Source organism: Danio rerio, chromosome 3 (assembly GCF_049306965.1).
Source record: "Danio rerio strain Tuebingen ecotype United States chromosome 3, GRCz12tu, whole genome shotgun sequence".
Classification (NCBI taxonomy): domain Eukaryota; kingdom Metazoa; phylum Chordata; class Actinopteri; order Cypriniformes; family Danionidae; genus Danio; species Danio rerio.
This window is the reverse complement of record NC_133178.1, coordinates 1,175,001-1,192,500: the sequence shown is the minus strand read 5'-3', so window position 1 is coordinate 1,192,500 and position 17,500 is coordinate 1,175,001. Positions and strand designations below refer to the sequence as shown.

Sequence of the window (17,500 nt, the reverse complement as noted above, 5' to 3'; positions counted from 1 at the left end):
TGAAGCCGGAGCCGGTGACTGCAGTGCTAGAGGCCCCGGGGCTCGGAGACAGCAGGCGGGGGGAGACCGGCGAGTGTAGGCGGGCGGAACCGTGGCCGTTGTGGAGGCCGAGGGTGGCGATCTTCAGCCGCTCCTCATCTGGAGACACGATGCTGTACCTGAGACAGAGCAGACATGAGGGTCAGGAAATGATAAGTGAGACTGTTGAGTTATAAAAACAAGAAATGTCATTAGTTATTAGTCAAACATCTCCTGTGTGCAGCACTAGTGTCCTCCACATCTCCCTCTGTTGTGTTCTAATGTGAATTCTGACTGTTGCAGCTGTGAAATAACTCTAATCATTCAGCGCAGTGATATGGACAACCCAGGCTCATTCTGAAAACGTAGTCTCATGGATGTTTCTGGAGACTGCGAATTATGTAGCCGGAGGTACGTATGGCTGCATTTCATTTTTTTTAACCGAACGCCATGGGGCGGTATGACGCTAACCGGCTGACCGTATACCTCCGTGTGGAAGGCTTTCCCACTGAAACTAGTTTGTCCAGTTAGCTGGTCGTGTACGTTGACGGACTTGAGACGCAGAGGGGAGTTAACCACGACAACCAGCTAACTCTGGTTGTATAACTTATACAACCAGAGTCCGGGGAAGAGCAGTTCCACATATCAAATCAAGACAAAAACAGAATTAAGTGTTTACTTTAAAAATAAAGTGAACAAGTTCATAACAGGGTGAGAATGTGGTAAAATCCGAAAACGTGGTAAAAGTCAGACGAGGGCTTTTCTTTTTCTAGACGGCTTTTGTAAATTGTTGGTTAGGTTTAGGGAAGTAAGTGTGTGGGTGGGTCAATCGGTAAAACTGGTTGGGTTCAGGGAAGTAAGTGTGTGAGCGGGTCAATCGGTAAAACTGGTTGGGTTTAGGGAAGTAAGTGTGTGGGTGGGTCAATCGGTAAAACTGGTTGGGTTCAGGGAAGTAAGTGTGTGAGCGGGTCAATCGGTAAAACTGGTTGGGTTTAGGGAAGTAAGTGTGTGGGTGGGTCAATCGGTAAAACTGGTTGGGTTCAGGGAAGTAAGTGTGTGAGCGGGTCAATCGGTAAAACTGGTTGGGTTTAGGGAAGTAAGTGTGTGGGTGGGTCAATCGGTAAAACTGGTTGGGTTCAGGGAAGTAAGTGTGTGAGCGGGTCAATCGGTAAAACTGGTTGGGTTTAGGGAAGTAAGTGTGTGGGTGGGTCAATCGGTAAAACTGGTTGGGTTCAGGGAAGTAAGTGTGTGAGCGGGTCAATCGGTAAAACTGGTTGGGTTTAGGGAAGTAAGTGTGTGGGTGGGTCAATCGGTAAAACTGGTTGGGTTTAGGGACGTAAGTGTGTGGGTGGGTCAATCGGTAAAACTGGTTGGGTTTAGGGAAGTAAGTGTGTGGGTGGGTCAATCGGTAAAACTGGTTGGGTTTAGGGACGTAAGTGTGTGAGCGGGTCAATCGGTAAAACTGGTTGGGTTTAGGGAAGTAAGTGTGTGAGCGGGTCAATCGGTAAAACTGGTTGGGTTCAGGGAAGTAAGTGTGTGGGCGGGTCAATCGGTAAAACTGGTTGGGTTTAGGGAAGTAAGTGTGTGGGTGGGTCAATCGGTAAAACTGGTTGGGTTCAGGGAAGTAAGTGTGTGAGCGGGTCAATCGGTAAAACTGGTTGGGTTTAGGGAAGTAAGTGTGTGAGCGGGTCAATCGGTAAAACTGGTTGGGTTTAGGGACGTAAGTGTGTGAGTGGGTCAATCGGTAAAACTGGTTGGGTTTAGGGAAGTAAGTGTGTGGGTGGGTCAATCGGTAAAACTGGTTGGGTTTAGGGACGTAAGTGTGTGAGCGGGTCAATCGGTAAAACTGGTTGGGTTTAGGGAAGTAAGTGTGTGAGCGGGTCAATCGGTAAAACTGGTTGGGTTCAGGGAAGTAAGTGTGTGGGCGGGTCAATCGGTAAAACTGGTTGGGTTCAGGGAAGTAAGTGTGTGGGCGGGTCAATCGGTAAAACTGGTTGGGTTCAGGGAAGTAAGTGTGTGGGCGGGTCAATCAGTAAATCTGGTTGGGTTCAGTGAAGTAAGTGTGTGAGCGGGTCAATCGGTAAAACTGGTTGGGTTCAGGGAAGTAAGTGTGTGGGCGGGTCAATTGGTAAAACTGGTTGGGTTCAGGGAAGTAACTGTGTGGGCGGGTCAATAGGTAAAACTGGTTGGGTTCAGGGAAGTAAGTGTGTGGGCGGGTCAATTGGTAAAACTGGTTGGGTTCAGGGAAGTAAGTGTGTGGGCGGGTCAATTGGTAAAACTGGTTGGGTTCAGGGAAGTAACTGTGTGGGCGGGTCAATAGGTAAAACTGGTTGGGTTCAGGGAAGTAAGTGTGTGGGCGGGTCAATTGGTAAAACTGGTTGGGTTCAGGGAAGTAAGTGTGTGGGCGGGTCAATCGGTAAAACTGGTTGTGTTCAGGAAATTAAGTGTGTGAGCTGGTCAATCGGTAAAACTGGTTGGGTTCAGGGAAGTAAGTGTGTGAGCGGGTCAATCGGTAAAACTGGTTGGGTTCAGGGAAGTAACTGTGTGGGCGGGTCAATCGGTAAAACTGGTTGGGTTCAGGGAAGTAAGTGTGTGGGCGGGTCAATCGGTAAAACTGGTTGGGTTTAGGGAAGTAAGTGTGTGAGCGGGTCAATCGGTAAAACTGGTTGGGTTCAGGGAAGTAAGTGTGTGAGCGGGTCAATCGGTAAAGCTGGTTGGGTTCAGGAAAATGTGTGGGTGGGTCAATCGGTAAAACTGGATGGGGTCAGGGAAGGAGGAGGGTGGGTCAGCCAATTGGCTGGTCGCCCAGTTAATCATTTAGACAAGTTAGACAGACAGTCCTGCGACAGTGGCCTCTGGTGGTTTTACATGAGAACAGCAGGGCGCAAACGGCATTAGTGAGAAACATTTAAGATGCGAAAAAGCTCATACAGCGGCCTTTCATGGATTGCAAAAACTGCAAAAATATGCACCTCCCGGGGGGTATTTCGGGGTCTCCTGAAACGTCTACGGGACTACGTTTTCAGAATGAGTCTGGGTTAGATATGGAGCTTTAATGCACTCTAAACCTGCCGGTAATACTTTAGCTGTGCCTGTATCAATAACCAAACACCTCAGCCAATCAGAATCCGACATTCAGCAGTGGTATAAGTTCAAATGTTTAGCTGAATTGATTCGTTCAGCTGCTGACACAGGTATTGAGCTGAAATAAATCATCACTGCTGTCCTCTGAGCTGAGTCTGAGTTCATCAGTGATGGACATTGGTAATTTCCCTGTCTGAAAGCAATAAGCAGTGCTGCACTGAAGTCTTGGAGCTCTTCTCTCCTCATCAACAGAGAAGTGTTCTTGAGTCAGTCGCTCCTCGTTTGCTGTAGCGTGTCAGTCTGGACTGAAGTTGTTCAGAGACTGCAGCAGAGGCGGTGTGAATCACACGCTTCAGCTAAAAAACTGCATATTTCTGAAGGACCAATTCAGTGTGTGCTGTAGCCCTGTATAACGCTGGATTCTGATTGGCTGATGAGCACTCTAAGGTGTTTGTGCACACCTCTGTGTGTGTGTGTGTGTGTGTGTGTGTGTGTGTGTGTGTGTGTGTGCTGGAGGACAGGTAAAGAGCTGTAATCTGGAGGGAGGGTTTGTTCTTGCAGTGACCGCTCTCTAAAGGACAGTTTCTGACCGCTCCAGATAAACCCTGAGTCACTAATGCGTCCCTCCAGAAACACACACACACACACACACACACCACTGATCCTCCTCCTGAATCTCGGAGATGTCTGGAAATGGAGAGGACCATTAGTGCAGTGCGGTCCGGTCCGGTTCTCCAGTGTTTGTGTCCTGCTCGGGTGTGTGTGAGGTCTATGAGGGTCTCAGGTGTGTGTTTCTCCTGGCCCTGGTTTGGGATTATGAGGGAAGGCCAGTCATTTAGCCAAATCAGGATAGAGGTCAGTGTCGGTTTAGGGATTATAACCTGAGTCATCTCACACACTCGCACACACATGGGTGATTCTAGAAATGCAGGTACATTTGTCATCTCCAAATTAACTTTTTATTTTATTATATCAAGTTTCCTCTAATAAGTGTGTGTGTGTGTGTGTGTGTGTGTGTGTGTGTGTGTGTGTGTGTGTGTGTGTGTGTGTGTGTGTGTGTGTTTTCAATGAGATTTTTACTTGAAGACTCCCACTATCCCTATTTCTGACCGTCTCCGCCTCCTGAATCCGACATTCAGCTTCAATTATTAGATAGTTAACTCTGGTTTTCCTCTGTTTGTGTGTTTACTCTACTAAATCACACTCAGTTTTGCTTTTTGTTATTTTGAATGAGCTGAAACACACAATTCTTGAGGGTTTTAAAGGACAACTGGATTGTTTTATGCTCACTCCACTTAAATTTGTAAACTAAAGTTACCTTATTTCCTTTATATTGTCCCAACACACATCGATTGTGTGAAACCCTGCGTTTTTTACAGTATACATAAACTAATTGCCTGAGTCATCTATTTTCTGTATTATAATATATATATATAATATATATAATTTCGGTAATGAAAAAACCCATTTAGTGTGTGTCATCTGGTCAACTCTGGTGTTACACTGTAAAATGCAGGGTTCCACACAATTTATTAATGTTGTCCCAACACAAACTGATTAAATTAACAACACTTTTGACAAATTTATGTGGATTGAACATAAAGAAATTAAGTTGTCCCAATGAAATCCGCTGTCGCCACTGCCTCGCATGGTTCAGGATTGGTAGAGCTACTCATCGATGAATTGGCTCTTCAGTGTTTGAACTCTCAGTAATGATTAAATCACACTGAACTGAGCTAAACTGAACTGAACTGAACTTAAACACTAAAACCTGAACCACACTGTTCCAGTTACTGAACCACACTGTTCCAGTTACTATGACCATTTATGTGAAGCTGCTTTGACACAATCTACATTGTAAAAGCGCTATACAAATAAAGCTGAATTGAATTGAATTGAATTGAAATGTCAAGAGTTGTGTTGTTTCAGCTCATTTTTAAATGAGTAGTATTAAAGGTAAAAAAAACATTTTTTTTAATTTGTACATTGGTTAGAAAGAAGCAGAAAAGGTTTTAAAAGGCATAGAAAGCATGTGATTTTCTCCAAGTGATGTTTTCACTGGCTTTTCCAGCCCGATCTCATGTGAAAACGCAACAATTTGACATGTTTGTACAAAGCGGCTAATTTGTATGATTTCATGATTTTATTCTTACAAAAATTACATTTTTAAAAGGAGACGTGCCGCTAAACCAGTTCTGCATTATTATTAATATTATTATTATTTTATATATTATTATTATTTGTATTATTATTAATATTATTATGGTTATTATTATTTTATTTCTAAAATAATGATCATGAATAACATTTTTTTGGGTTGGCTGGCGAAGCACGGTAGTCTGATAAAGTGTCATAAACACTTATGATGCATGTGCTGTGGTTTAAACTTGCATTAGTTCAGACTGACTCACAGATCAGCTGACAAAGCAAGAGTCCTGTAGCTCTGCATTTTTATGGTATAATATACAGAATACACAAAGTTTAAAGGTCATTCTACTATCCACTGTCACTCATGTTGTTCAAGCTTTATTTCTGTCTTCAGCTGAGCACAATAGAAGATAATCTGAAGAAGTGAGAGATTGAATGACTGACATTTACAGTCTGCATGAGCAGAAATCACAGAGCTGATCTTCCCTAAAGCCTCTATTGTGCTGTGCATGACACCAGTGAGAGTACATGATGGAGGGGCTGTCAATATCATGTGATCTACACCTTAGAAAAATAAACAGTCTCATTGTTGTTTGTGTGTGTGAGGGTTGAAAAACCCAAAGCATTCACTAACATGAGCCGTCAGATGCTCGCTGTGCTCCTGATGCAGTGAACAGTGCATTACTTAAGGTTTATAACACATTCAGTTTTTTTCGTATGTGCGTATCGCCAGCCTTGTGATTCCAACTCACAATTTTGTAAAAAAGGAAAATAGCACAATGGTCTCTTTAGTGTAAGTTTTATTAACAGCTTTTTTTTTTTTTTTTCTTTGAGCTGTATTCATTGTAGTTTCCATGGCAACTTCCATTAAACTTCTATTAGAATAGTGTCCAATTAGATTGTTCTGTTTGATGTTCTGATGTTTTGTGGCAGTTACTGGACATTCAAAATTCGTTACATTTTACATTCTTGATGTTATAAATTCGCTACATTTTAAATTCGCCACCATCAAAATTCGCTACATTCTACATTCTTAAGATTCTACATTTGCTACATTTTAAATTCGCTACCATAAAAATTCGCTACATTTAAATTCTCTACATTTAAAAATTGCTGCATTCAAAATTTGCTACATTTTTTTTATTTGCCACATTCAAAATTCATTACATTCTAAATTCACTACATTCAAAGTTCACCACATTTTAAATTCGCTACATTCAAAATTCTTTACATTTTAAATTCGCCACATTCGAAATTCGCCACCTTCAAATTCAATACATTACAAATTTTCTATATTCTAAATTTGCTACATTTAAAACTAGCTACATTTTAAATTTGCTACATTCGAAATTTGCTACATTAAAAAATCAATACATTATAAAATTCTCTACATTCTAAATTTGCTATATTCAAAATTAGCTACATTCAAAAGGGGTTACATTTTAAATTGACTACATTTTGAATTCACCACATTCAGAATTTGATACATTCAAAATGTACTACATTAAAAATTCTCTACATTGTAACATTTCCACATTCAAAATTGGCTATATTTTAAATTGGCTACATTTTTAATTGGCTACATTTTAAATTGGCTACTTTTTAAATTGGCTATATTTTAAATTCGCTACATTCAAAATTCACTACATTCAGAATTCTCAATGTTCTAAATTTGCTACATTCAAAATTGGCTACTTTTTAAATTGGCTACATTTAAAATTTACTACATTCAAAAAATTGGACACATTTGAAATTCGCGACATTCAAAATTTGTTCTGCACAAATTGTTCAAAAAACCCAACAGGTTTTTGTCTTAGTAATATATATATATATATAAGATTATTGATAACATGTTATATTTCAACTGTTCATATATGAGTATATATAATATATCCATGACATCACATTCCATCTAATATCTAAAACAAGATGTGATTTATAAAGGTATGAATAATCGAGATAAGCAAACTTTGCATATTTATAATGCAGATTTCCCCTGTTGGCTATAATATTGCTTACAGATAACAGGGGACGTTCTGCAAAGGTTGTCTCAACGTTATCAACAAATGCTTCACATTTCTCAAATAAAGATAAAAATAAAGATGTTTAGAACGTAATGTTTTCATCACGATCCCACAACATACAATGTCTGTTAGATGAAGAGTGTGTGTGTGTGTGTGTGTGTGTGTGTGTGTGTGTGTGTGCGCGCGCGCAGTACCTGTTGGCTCGGTTGGTCCCCATACCGTCTGATCTTCAGCAGCAGGACAACAAGCTCCGCTCAGCACCACAGATTCGGAATGGGCATCCTGACATACACACACACACACACACACACGCACACACACACTGTTAGAGCAGACTGGTTTACAGACGTGCACACACACGCACACACACTCACTTTTAGAGCAGGCAGGTTAACACACACACCTGGTTGAGCCTTTCACACACACTTCAGACAGAAACACAGTCGTCTGATCTGATGGACACACAGACATGCACATACACGCACACACACACACACACACACACACACACACACACTGTATCTGTGTTCTGGTTTGGATGCAGTGATCTGGGTCAAAGCAGTGGTTAAAATAGCCCACACACACACACACTTTCTCTCACATTTACACACACACACTTACTCTCACATTATTCACTCAAACACACTCACACACACACACACACACACACACTTAAATATGTTACCTACACTCTCTCTCACACACATATTCACTTATACAAACACTTTAACTCACACACACACACACACACACATCTAAACTACTCACTCTCTTACACACACACAGTCTGTTACATACAGACACAAACATTACACATTACACACAAACTTTCATGCACAAAAACTAAACAGACAGACACACACACTACACAGTCTCTTGTACACTTATACAAACACACACACACACAGATATAGGCTGACAGCATCACAGTCGCAGCTGATTTGCATGTTCAGCTAAAAATATTTGCTCATTTTTAGATTCAGAGAAACGTCACAGTATTACACACACACACACACTCTCCAGCTGTTTTACTGACTCTGTGTCTGACTGCTCAGCATCTGCATTTATTTTCACTCTCGGAGAAATGAAGAGCACAGCGCAGGATCAGCTGTTAGTCTACAAACCTAACGCTGCAGCTTTAAAAGTCAGTATAACTCGTTAGAGCCACGACAACAGCAGAGACTCCAACTTGTAGCTTAAACAGTTTGATTTTTAGCCGTCTGTTAGCCATATCACCCTGCAGCCCAAGACCGGTTACTCTCTGAAGCTTGGCAGCGCTGAGCCTGGTCAGTGGTCACGTAGGAAAAAAGTAAGGCCAGCAGGGGGTGCTCAACCTGCTGTGTGAGTCCTGATGCCCCAGTATAGTGAAGGGGACACTATACTGCTCAGTGAACACCGTCTTTCAGATGAGACGTTAAAGCGGAGTTCTGACTCTGTACTCATTAATAATCCCTTGGAGTGTAACCTCCCCCCCCCCCCCGGTTTTTACTTCGTGAACCGTCACTTCTGTTTTTTCTTTCGGGTTGAGGGCGGCGTGATCATCGTTTGCCTTGAGCCCCAGTTCAGCTTGCTCCGGCCCTGGGTGTACCCCGGTGTCCTGGCCAACTTCCCTCCATCAAATTGGCTCTGTCACTGTTTCTCCAGTCCCTCTTCAGCCTCCTCATGATTGTGAAGTGCTTCGGGTGTATGGCCATACATGATGAATGCATTAAATTACACACACACTACATGACATTTTGTTATTGTCAGTGTACCAGTACACTTTCTTTCCTTTTAAAAGTTTTAATCTCACATTAAATGGGTGAATATTCACTGTCCCAGTATTTCAGTTCAACTTTTATAAATTAAATGAAAATAAATAATGATTTCTTTACAAATAAAATCCAGATTAGTTGTTGTTGTAATGTAGTTGTTGTGTTACCATAGCAACCGTAGAATTACCACAACACATCAATTACTTTAGTTGTTGTGTTGCCATAGCAACGGTAGAATCACCACAACAGATTAATTACTGTAGTTGTTGTGTTACCATAGCAACTGTAGAATCACCACAACAGATTAATTACTGTAGTTGTTGTGTTACCATAGCAACTGTAGAATCACCACAACAGATTAATTACTGTAGTTGTTGTGTTACCATAGCAACTGTAGAATTACCACAACAGATCTATTACTTTAGTTGTTGTGTTACCATAGCAACTGTAGAATCATCACAACAGATCAATTACTTTAGTTGTGTTACCATAGCAACAGTAGAATCACCACAACAGATTAATTACTGTAGTTGTTGTGTTACCATAGCAACTGTAGAATAACCACAACAGATTAATTACTGTAGTTGTTGTGTTACCATAGCAACTGTAGAATTACCACAACAGATCTATTACTTTAGTTGTTGTGTTACCATAGCAACTGTAGAATCATCACAACAGATTAATTACTGTAGTTGTTGTGTTACTATAGCAACTGTAGATTCACCACAACAGATTAATTACTATAGTTGTTGTGTTACCATAGCAACTGTAGAATAATCACAACAGATCTATTACTTTAGTTGTTGTGTTACCATAGCAACTGTAGAACCACCGCAACAGATTAATAACTATAGTAGTTGTGTTGCCATAGCAACTATAGAATCTCCACCGAAGATCAATTAATACTGTTGTTGTTACCATAGCAACTATAGAATCACCAAGAGTTCAAGAAATATAGTTGTTGTTACCATAGCAACTAAAGAATGACCACAACAAGGTTGTTGCTACATCGCATATGGTTGCGGCAGGAAGTTAACAAGAATTATTTCTATTATTTATGAAATTTCCCATTTATTATATTTTATTAAAGTTTACCCCCACCCCAACCCTAAACCAAACCGTCACGGTAACGTAAAAAATGCAGGGTTCCACACAATTCATTCATGTTGTCCCAACACAAATGGATTAAGTTAACACTTTTAATAAATTTTTGTTGGTTGAACATAAAAAAAATTAAGTTGTCCCAATGAAATGTCAAATTGTGTTGTTGCAGCTCATTTTAAATAAGAAGTTTGAATGAGCAAAAAAGATATATATACACATATATATTTTTTTTTGAGCGCACAGTAATAATATTAATTATTGTTATACAGTGTTATTAAAAAAAATGCTGCTATATTAATGTGCATATGGCACTTCCAGCCGGCCACGTATTCGATCTAGACACTTAACCCAACAACAGATCTATCAATGTTGTTGTTGTTACTAAAGCAACTGTAGAATCACCACAGATTGGTTCAAGTACTTCACTGTATTTTGGTTAAAACACTACGGTATTTATTATATATGACTTTTTTAATATGTGTAACTTTTGTTATATTGATGTGTGTGTTTGTGAATATCTGCAAATTTCCCTGATCGTCTCGTCTTTGACTGACGGTGAAGTTTGTCTGCAGGGCAGTTCTGAGTGATGTTCTGTCTGTTTTCAGAGGATTTGGAGGAGACTCGAGCAGAAAGGATGTATTTAATGATTGCAGTTGTTCATGCGGAGGATTGAGAGTCGCAGACGCCGACATGTGACTCCATAACTGCTCTTTACAATCACAATGGACTTAACCTTAGTTACACAACATAAACACACACCTAATCCCACAGTCTGTGTGTGTGTGGGTGGGGGGGGGGCGTGCTTTTTTTTTAGAATCTTCTTTCTTCGCAGTAAATGATGTCTGAATAATCTCATCGTCTGTCAGTTTTAACAGTGACATGAAGCCAGTTCAGAGAAACCAGCCCTGAGGATCCTCACATCTGTAATCTGAGACGTGTGTGTATGTGTGTGTGTGTGTGTGGGATTAGTATGACCACAGTATACACTCTCTCTCTCTCTCTCTGACAGAAGGTGAGTTCAGACTCAAGCAGATTTAATCTTATATTATTTACTTCAATACTTGAATGGTGATGACGCCTTTTATGTTTGCACATGATGATTCTGTCTCATTTTTGCATGTTCCCCCTGTGTTGGCGTGGGCTACCTCCGGGTCCTCTGGTTTCCCAAACACAATCTCACAGCAATTCGTAACTTTTTGATTTAGTGGCTAATTCGAATGACTTCGTACGATCCAATTCGTACAATTTACTACAATTTACTCATCCCCCAATGACGGTTGGGGTTATGGGTGGGGTTAGGTGCCACGCCTCCTTTTTTAAATTGTACAAATTAGTCACTAAACTGGCAAAACGTAAAATACTTACGTTTTCTCGTGAGATCAGGCCGATTTCCCCCACAGTCCAAACACATGTGCTATAGGGGAATTGATCAACTAATTTGGCTATAGTGTACGAGTGTGTATGAGAGTGTAAGGGTGTTTCCCAGTGTTGGGTTGCAGCTGGAAGGGCATCCGCTGCGTAAAACATATGCTGGATAAGTTGGCGGTTCATTCCACTGTGGCCACCCCAGATTATTAAAGTGACTAAGCCGAAAAGAAAAGGAATGAACGCATGAAGAATTTTCTGAGAGCACTTCATTAAGAGTGTGTGCCTTTAATTATTTGATTTATTCATTAAAATTGGCAACACTTTTATTTTATTAACTGTCGTTACAAGTGTTCTGTGTGCTTACAAATTACAGTTAGTTATGCATAATTACATGCAACTAACTCTAAAGTTTAACCCACATTCTAACGTTAATCATATAGTAATTAGTTGCTATTATTAAGTAGTTCAACTGTAACACTTTAAATTAAGTGTAATCTTAAAATATTATCTGTCTTGAAGCTGTGGTCACACTGGGCTTTTCCTCCCATAGACTTTCATTCATACGCACGCAAATTTGTCAGACCGGAAACGCAGGGTCATGCTTCAAGTTTCACAGGTTGTTGTGGTGCGAAGTTCAAGCTTGGTGAACTCTGACCTGCGATATCGCATCACTTGATTGTGTGAGAGCAATCGAGGATCAAAACATGACCTCTCTGGAAAGAAATGTATAACATGAAGCAATCGCTCGCTTTTTTAATGCCTAATAATCTTGTTTAATCCCGCCCCTTTTCGCAGCGCCACACGACAGAATATCGCATGCTCAAACTCTAATGTGACTGCAGCATAGTTCTGTGTCTTGAAGTAATCACTGCTTCAGTTGTTACAATTTTTTTATTATTTAATGCAATTTTATTGACAATCATTATTTATTGATTTATCATTGATTTTGGGTGTATTCTATTTGCCAATTTTACATTTCTGGCAAAGTTCATCAGATCAAAGTGACATTTTCTCTTCATTAATTTCAGTTTCCACGTAATGACTTTCAATAATCTGATGTTTAGTGGATTTTTACTGTCAAATACACAATTTTCTTTAACCTGCTTAAATTAATGGGAATGTTGGCTAAACAATCTCCTTTTTATGTAAATTTAAAAAAAAAAAATTCTGAATATTCTCCAAACATTCAGCATCAATTTAAAGGAGCTTTACTTTTAATAATTTTGCAAACATTATAGGAGCAATATTTGGTGAACGTTACTTTTGAATAGTCTAATATATCACGATTAAATAAAGAATAATTATATAAGAAATAAAACTTTCCACTGGCAATGTATGATGCTTTTAAAATGTTTGCACGTGTTACGAACATTATAAAATACAAGATGAATGAGGCTCGTTTAAAACTGCACAAAACAAACCGAACATGCCCATAACCCATCAAGCACCGCCCCTTTTGTTATCTCCGCTAGACACGCCCATTACTGCTGATTGGCTGATGTGCGTTTTTGGACACCAGGCTCCAAATTAGGCTATTTTTCAAATAATCGCACCTTTAATGTAACAATATTTGTCAAAACTTTGGCTGATATTTCAACAAAATCTCGCAGCAATTCGTAACTTTTTGATTTAGTGGCTAATTCGTGTGATGTAATTCGTACAATATAGTATGATTTGCTCATCACCCAATGACACTTGGGGTTAGGGTCGGGGTTGGGTGCCACTCCTCCTTTTTTAAAATAGTACATTTTCGTATGACGAATTCATACGAATTAGTCACTAAACTGTCAAAACGTAAAATACCAGCCTGATCTCACGAGAAAACGTAAGTATTTTACGTTTTGCCAGTTTAGTGGCTAATTCGTACGACTTCGTACGAGTTCAGTCGTACGAAATGGTACGATTTTAAAAAGAAGGCGTGGCACCTGACCCCACCCCTAACCCCAACCGTCATTGGGGGATAAGCAAATCGTACTAAATTGTACGAATTAGATCCTACGAATTCATACGAATTAGCCACTAAATGAAAAAGTTACGAATTGCCGTGAGATTGTGTTGAAAATACTTACGTTTCCTCATGAGATCAGGCTGGATATTCCATCAAAAATCTAATAATGTTTGTTGGTTAATTGGTGAACCAGTCACTGATGATTTTAGTAGATTTTCTAAAATGTTTTAAATGTTGTTTCACAACCTTCAGAGAACATTCAGAAGAAACATTACCGTAAAGTTCGCTAAATTGTGAATGGGAAGTTTCCTGTACCAAATAATAGTCTATAAAGTATTTCAAAAACATTAAAAATTTGAATGTTCAGAGAAAATACAAAAAAAAAATCTTCATTAGAGCTTAATTAGAGCGCTCTTAAAAGTCTTAAACAGTTGTAGAGTTGCGTATTTTGCTTATAAAGGTTTCACGTCCAGTTTAAACAATATAAACCATAATTATTACATTTAAATAAACTTGAAATGCCTTTATATTACTGAAAATATCGTGACTATACTGAGGTGCATTGATTTTTATGGTAGCCTACTAAATAATCACAAACACCACATTTTCATGTAAATACCATGGTTTGTATTCAAACTATGACCACAGTAAAATCATGGTGGATGTCTGTAAGCGTGGAAACTGTTTGTGAGTCCATTAAGTGCATTAAGCTCATATTGATCAGGGGAATCAGATTCTCCGGGACAATCAGCGCTTTCCACTGGAAACTGGCTGACTGGCGCGCATGCGCACTGAGGAGGATGAGCGGCAGTTTCGCGCGCTCGCAGTTCAAACGGTCATTCTTCAGATTTTCCTCACAGTAAACAATGTGGAAATCTCATCAGAAAACTTTTAATAACTCTCCAGCGGGAGACGGTCGTCGTGCAGCAGATGTTCGGCTCAGATCTGCGGGATTGAGACTGTGACATAAAGCGTGACGCGCAGGTAGGCTATGTTAAAGCGCACGCGGTAAATCCGGTAAAGCTCCAGATGCGGCGCGCGATCAAGTGCATGATCTCAGATGCAGAGTAATCTCTTTTCATTATTATTACAACTGCAAGTTTCTTTTCTCTGCTTCAGCCGCATTCATCCTCCCCTCATCTGTCCATCCATGAGTGTTTCTGTACCCAGCCCTTTAAACGCCTGCTCGATATCAGAGTCATAATATTATAATATGATTAGCATATTTAATAATAATGTAAACACATGTTTGCTAAATCAAGAATGCTATTTTTCTGAGGTAAATTTGCAGCTATTAAAACATGACTTCTTAAAAATGAACCTTGTTTTCTTACAAACACTCTAAAAAACATTGAGTTATTTATTTAACCCAATGCTTGAGTTAAACATATATGGTGCTTTGTTGGGTTATTTTTTAACCTTTATTAGGTGATTTATTAATAACTCAACCAGTTGAGTTAAATATTTTGTGCCATGTTGGGTTATTTTTAACTTTTATTTGGTTATTTATTTAATAACTTAATCAGTTGAGTTAAAAATTTGAATTTCAACAGTCAACTGATTTAACTGACACAAAATAACGGTATTAATATGCGTGTGTAATGTTGTTTTTGCGTTATATTTTATTTTAGTTATAACACAATAATTGTGTTGTTATTTTTGATCAAATTACCTCTCTGTGTCGTGGTTTTTATATCCGTTTCACCATCCAAGACCATCTTTTAGAAGCGTTTGGATGTGGTTAAACTATATTGTACACTGTGGACAGCGAGTGAAGCCTGCTGGACACCCTCTACAGCACACAGAGCTCCATGTTCTGCTCAGGATTTTCTGCGTGCTATCACTGCACTTTTTTCTTCATTGTTTGTGATTCTTGATTTATTTTAACAAAAGTGTCTGGAACTAAAATGAAATGGAAATAATGAATTTTTGTAAACTGTATGTTATTCATTTACCCAGCTATAATTATGAAATTATTAGTAGTATTAGTAATAGTAGCATTAGTAATACCAGATCGGAAAAAATAACATTTAATCAAAATAATCCAATGCACTGGGTTAAATTAACCCATAGTTGGGAAGGTGCTACCTATAGTTGGGTTGTATGTTGGGGTATTTTTAACCCAACTATTTTAACAGAGTAGTAATGACAGTATTAGCTCATTGAAATGTGAAAAATAGGCTGTTTGTTTAAATAACAAACAATAAAAAAAATAAAATAAAAGTGAAAATAGACTAAAGAGCTCAAAACCTGTCAGAAAAACATGTCATATAGAACTTGAAATGTAAAAATATAGTATAGTATTAATATTAATTAGAATTAGTATTAGTATAAGATTACTTTTATTTTTTTAATTCTCAAGGTTTTCCTTTACATGTCGAATAAATGTAGAATTGTAAATGGGTCTCCTGTATAAACTAGCCTATATTTTGTAAAGGTGAAGGAAAAAACTTTTGAAGCTGTTCAAAACATCTGTGTTGGGTGACATAACACACCACACACACACACAAAATACACATTTAATCACTCACCTTATAAAAGTAGGCTAAATATCAGCGCTGTGAAGGTTTTCCAGTAACTCTTGTCTTTTTTTGGCGGTCTCTCGAGCTCTGTTTGCTCCTCTTGTCTTTCTTCTTGTTTTATTCTCCGATGACGGCCATCTTCAGCACGTTTTTACCGGCGCCGTGTTCTCATAAATCACCTTTTCTTGTAGTTTTCGCAGATGAATCTCTCCGCTGTCTCCGGTTTGACTTCAGTCGCGCGGTAATCTCCGTGCGCGCGCTCTTGCTGTCGGGCTCGCGCTCGTGTGGGTGACCGGCGGATAACGGAGGAGGAGGAGGACGAGAGAGAGAGAGATGCGAGCCTGTCACTGCGATTATACTCACTTCACACTGATGGCAAGAGAAATTCACTACAAATTAGCCCAGACGTGATGGATGTGCGAGCATAAGACTGAAATCTTGCGTTTAGCGCTAATGATGGATACCGATGAGAGTCCTGAGTGAAATGTCTATAAATCTTATTCCTCTTTCTCTGGGATGGCGGACTTCATCATTTTCATCTTCTTCAGTGTCACAGATTTTCAGCTTTTTTTTAGTAGAGGCGTCTCTCTCTCTCTCATCCTCTTGTCAAAGTATTTTAGCATCTAAACCCAAATGTTCTCTTCTGTCTCCAAATGTTCGTAACTCTCTGAACAGAAAGATACTGAACAAATCTGGTGGTACTGCTTAAATGGACAAATGGTTCACCCCAAAATTAAACTATTTATTCACCCTCAAGTGGTTTATTCTGTTGAACAGCGAAGAAGATATTTTGAAGAATGTTGGAAACCTGTAACCATTGATTTCCATAGTAGGAAATGCAAACTATATAGAAGTGAGTGGTTTCAGGTCATCTTCTTTTGTATTGTTAAAATTTTGTATTGTTGTATTCTTGAAAAGGATGAGTAAATGATGACAGAAATTTCATTTTTGGCTGAGCTATTCCTTAATTATAGATCCACACTGTGTTTATGTATTTATTTTATTTTATTTAAATGTAGAATGGCCTGTCACAATAATGAGTATATTGATTTGCCGTGCAACACATAGACATTAATTTTATATATAAATATAACATCTGCAACATTTGATCTGATTGCGCAGTGTCTGTCGTCTCGTCTAATTTCTGTTGTTTGTCTTTTACATACAATGCTGACGGATGGAGAAAAGCAGAATATTCACATTTCCCTGAAAACTACTCACTGACTGAAGAAGTCGTCCAAATAATGCAGTAAACTTTATATATTAAAGTCCAAGGATATATTGAAGACTATTTACAACTCTGTTAATGAAAACTCCAGCAAACTGTTAACTATAGTGAGCTGATAAACTGTAATAATTGCTGTGGTATACTTTAGTTTTACTACAGTAAACTGTGGCGCATTGCATAATATACACTATAGTTGTAGAAAACTGCAGAATTGGATGGTTTATTTATATTACTATAGTTGTTTTGTTACCATAGCAACTGTAGAATCACCACAACAGATTAATTACTGTAGTTGATTTGCT

The 17,500-nt window shown here is 38.9% G+C and overlaps 1 protein-coding gene across 2 annotated transcripts in view; it reads right to left on the bottom strand.

Annotated features, from left to right (window-relative positions):
* Nucleotides 1–16,256, bottom strand: part of kcnj4 (potassium inwardly rectifying channel subfamily J member 4) — an 18,491-nt gene extending 2,235 nt beyond the window's left edge. Inside the window, exons 1-3 of one of the 2 annotated variants that reach the window (XM_002667394.8) lie at nucleotides 15,980–16,256; nucleotides 7,469–7,556; nucleotides 1–158 (exon numbers count right to left, since the gene is read on the bottom strand). The exon at nucleotides 1–158 is cut by the window's left edge and continues 2,235 nt beyond it. In XM_002667394.8, the coding sequence (XP_002667440.4) occupies nucleotides 1–158; nucleotides 7,469–7,491 (181 nt within the window). In that variant the 5' untranslated portion in view covers nucleotides 7,492–7,556; nucleotides 15,980–16,256. The remainder of the gene's footprint in view (nucleotides 159–7,468; nucleotides 7,557–15,979) is intronic. The other variant, XM_073943738.1, reaches the window with a different exon arrangement.
* Nucleotides 16,257–17,500: the final 1,244 nt, after the last annotated feature.